This window comes from Hevea brasiliensis, chromosome 1, assembly GCF_030052815.1.
Source record: "Hevea brasiliensis isolate MT/VB/25A 57/8 chromosome 1, ASM3005281v1, whole genome shotgun sequence".
NCBI lineage: Eukaryota > Viridiplantae > Streptophyta > Magnoliopsida > Malpighiales > Euphorbiaceae > Hevea > Hevea brasiliensis.
Window position 1 is genome coordinate 110,456,861 of NC_079493.1, and position 3,722 is coordinate 110,460,582.

General features: G+C 25.4%; 1 protein-coding gene across 1 annotated transcript; it reads right to left on the reverse strand.

Moving 5' to 3' along the window:
• Positions 1-2,265: 2,265 nt before the first annotated feature.
• On the reverse strand, positions 2,266-3,334 carry LOC110665263 (protein CASPARIAN STRIP INTEGRITY FACTOR 1). Its single transcript, XM_021825338.2, has 4 exons — positions 3,314-3,334; positions 2,986-3,133; positions 2,782-2,837; positions 2,266-2,706 (listed from the first exon to the last, which is right to left on the reverse strand). Exons 2-4 carry the CDS (start codon positions 3,065-3,067, stop codon positions 2,569-2,571), a joined length of 276 nt encoding a protein of 91 aa, XP_021681030.2. The 5' UTR covers positions 3,068-3,133; positions 3,314-3,334; the 3' UTR covers positions 2,266-2,568.
• Positions 3,335-3,722: the final 388 nt, after the last annotated feature.

Below are 3,722 nucleotides of genomic sequence, written 5' to 3' on the forward strand. Positions count from 1 at the left end.
ACTATAAATCTTTTTGGCTTGGTTAATTTGTCAATATTTATATGTCTTTAATTTTCTTGTACACTGTTAATATGAGACTTATTTCCATAAGTGATATTCCAACAATTTCATTAACAGAATGATCATTCGTCTTAATTATTATTAATTTGAAGTAATTTAAAATAATTATTTTCATCCAATTTTGTTTTGTTAATAAAATGTCACTCAATCCAAGTTTTATTTAAAGTAATTATTTATTTCAAATATAAAATTTTAGAATAATTATAATTAAATAATATGTAATTATTCAATTATTTAAATATAAAAAATAAATAATTAAAAAATAATATGCTTTTCTAAATTATAAATAAGTAATTATTTCGATTTAAAATCTAGAAAAGAGACCATTTTGTTAGCAAAACAAAATTTAAGAATTATAATTATTTCAAATTAATGATAATTTAGATCGAGGGACTAATCTTTTAACAGAATGAAATCTTAAGAACAAAATTGTTTTTCCTAATAAATACAGAATAATAGGCTAGATATGCAACTAATTAATATATTTAATTACTAATTAATTTAATATCACATTACACTGTTAAGATTGCCTTCACAACATGAATAATAGGCTAATAGCCTCTTCATTAATGGAGATACTCTTAACACATATATTAAGAGAATTTCACTAATAAATTTTAATTTAATGATACTGGCTTAACATATTAAATTTTGAATTTCAATTGCAATTAGTGTTTAGTAAATAATATGTATGTGTATGAATTTATATATTGATTAGTGTCTGAGGTATTTTTTTTATCGATTTTATTTATATATTTATAAGAGTGTGATTATAGAAAATTCGAGCTCATATGAAAATAGGTTTTAGAATTACTAGATTAAATATTTACATTTAAATTTGTTCATTTATTATATATACTTTAATTAATTTTATATAAATTTTGATATAAATATTTAATTTAATAATTATTAAATTCATTTTCATATGAGATCGAATTTATTTTAAATGTATTCTATTTATGATATGAAACTTTTATAATAAATATCATAAAGGTGATCATCAAAATCCAAAAGATGAAATGACTAATTAATTTCGATGGCATGCTTTTAGAAGTTCCCACTTTTAAAGCTCTCTCTCATTATGAGTTGTTTAAGCATGCGCATGCTTATAGTGGCCTACCTTAATATATAACTTTTCAGTTTATCAAAATTAATCCACTCTTGTAAATATTCAAATAATTACTCTCAACTGTTGATCTCTCAGTATTTCCCTTTAATTATTATCCCTTTGATTTAGAGGAAAGAAAAAAAAAAAAAAACAATTATTAGAATTTGAGCAATCTTTATCATCATAATCCTTTATTTGGAAACTATAATTTTGTAATAATTTAATTAAATTAATTTTTTTAATCAATGCTTATATTTAAAATAAAAGAATTCAATTTTTTTAATTAAAAAAAAATATGTATGATTGTGTGAGACTTCTTTTAAATTCTTTTTTTTTTAAATTGATTATTTCATAAGAATCTAATATTAAATTGATGTGAATATTTATCTTTTTCTTAAATTTAATTAATTTTCAGATTAATTTAACCCTAAAAAGTTTCCATAGGGAGCAATATTCCTTGTCTAGAGTGCAAACTACTTTATGTGCATCCTAAGTTTCAAGGAAAAAAAAAATCCATAGCTTATAATAATGATATTTTGATACAAATATTTCTTTTTCCTATTTGCCCCTTTGATTTTTGAAAAATTATTAGATGCACCTAAAATATTAAATTTAATACTCTTTACACTCACATAAGTGTGAATATTTACATAAATCATGGGAAGTAGATTCTACGTCTATGTGAATGAAAGAGTATGTGTTCCAGGTGTATTGTAGAATTTGTTCTGATTTTCTATGTGATGGGGATTTACATTATGGGAAAACTTACTTGAATTTTTAAGTTTCCTAAATTGTAAAATGGGCTCGATTGCTAATTGATAGTTACAAATGTTGTAACCTTTATATTTTGAGCATATGAAAATGGGATTTGCATGAGATGCATATATTTTAAGCTAAATTTAAAATTTTTATTAAATCTTACCTTTAATTAGTCTGAGTTTAAAATATAAACATACCCATCTCACTCTTATTGTATATGTGGACCTAATATATATATTTTGTCTTAATGATAAATAAGTCTAATCTGCAGTGAGTTATAATGATATGACATATGTTTTCTAAAATTCATCCAATAGAAAAGCAAGAAAATGCATGAGTAGAGACATAAACAGACAACATTTATTATTTTGCATATCTGTATACAGTTAATTGCATAATTTGGAAATAACATGACCAGTTGACGTGACACAGCTTAATTATACTTACATACTCTCTCCTAACAAAGCTATATATATATATATATATAAAAGTAACGCATCTTTGGTGTGATCAAAACTTGGTGTATACATGTAGATATAGTAGAAAGCTCTTTCTTCATTTATTTAAATATATATAATATGATATATACAATAGCTAGCTAGTGCTTCGACTCTCAGTCAGCCCTTAATGGCCAAAACCCTTCAGTTTGGTATGAGCTTGAAAGGAGGTTTAACGAGAGCTGGAGCAGGATCATATTTTCCATAGTCTTTGGTGTTTGCTCGCAGAAGCCTTTCGTGGATCATGCTTAATTCATCCTGCTTTGATGGCTTGCTTAATTCCTACCAAGTAATAATTAAGTGACCATATTAAAGATTGATTTCTGATTATGTGTAATCATCATCAGCTACACAAACCTCATAAATAGTGGCATCCACTTGGTTCGCCAGTTTCACAAACTTGGATCGTCGACCTGCAAAAGGCAATCAAGAATGGTGTTAATATTGATCAAATGTAGATCTAGAACTGCAAAACAAAGAACTTTAAACACTAACATGATCACCACAACATATTTTTCTTTCTCTGAGATAAGCAAGAAGGCAAGAAAAAAGATGGAGCACCTGCAAAAGATGGTGAAAGAAATGCTGTTGAAGCGAGGAGGAAGAGAAGAGAGAACTTGTTTAGAAGCATGAAAGAACCCATTATGTTTCTTCGTGTCTTTAATTTCTGAGGTCGGCTCTTTCAAGAACAGCCTAAATATGAAGCTTCCTATGATGCAAAAGAACACTACTCGAGTCACCAATTAGAGAGTTGGCAAATCTTTGCAGATAAAAATGCAAATATATACGATACTTTACAAATAATATATTATATAGAACTAAGAAAATGAAAGTTTTGCTTTTTTAGTATAATGAAGTATTCAAATTAGAAAAAAAGTTGAAAGAAGACCACTTTTCTGTTGTTGGGGCACTAATAAGTCTATGAAGTTAGTGGATTTATATAATACTTAACCTTGATATTTAACAGTGTTGAATATGACCCTTAGTGGAAATTATCAAAATCTCCCTCTCAACTTTAGAAGCACAAGAATTGCTTGCTTGCTTTTATTTGCAGCCTATATACTCAGAATTTTACACCGTCTGTTATGTGAATATATATATATATATATATATATATATATATATATATATATATATATATATATATATATATATATTGTTTAAAGCATTTGAAAAATAAATTAATGAAAATATTTTATTTATTAAAAGAAAAATTAAATTATTTTTAGATTTTATTTGGACGAAGGTAGAGGAGGGGTGAGTAATTTACATATTTTATTTTGAAAGGGGGTGAATAA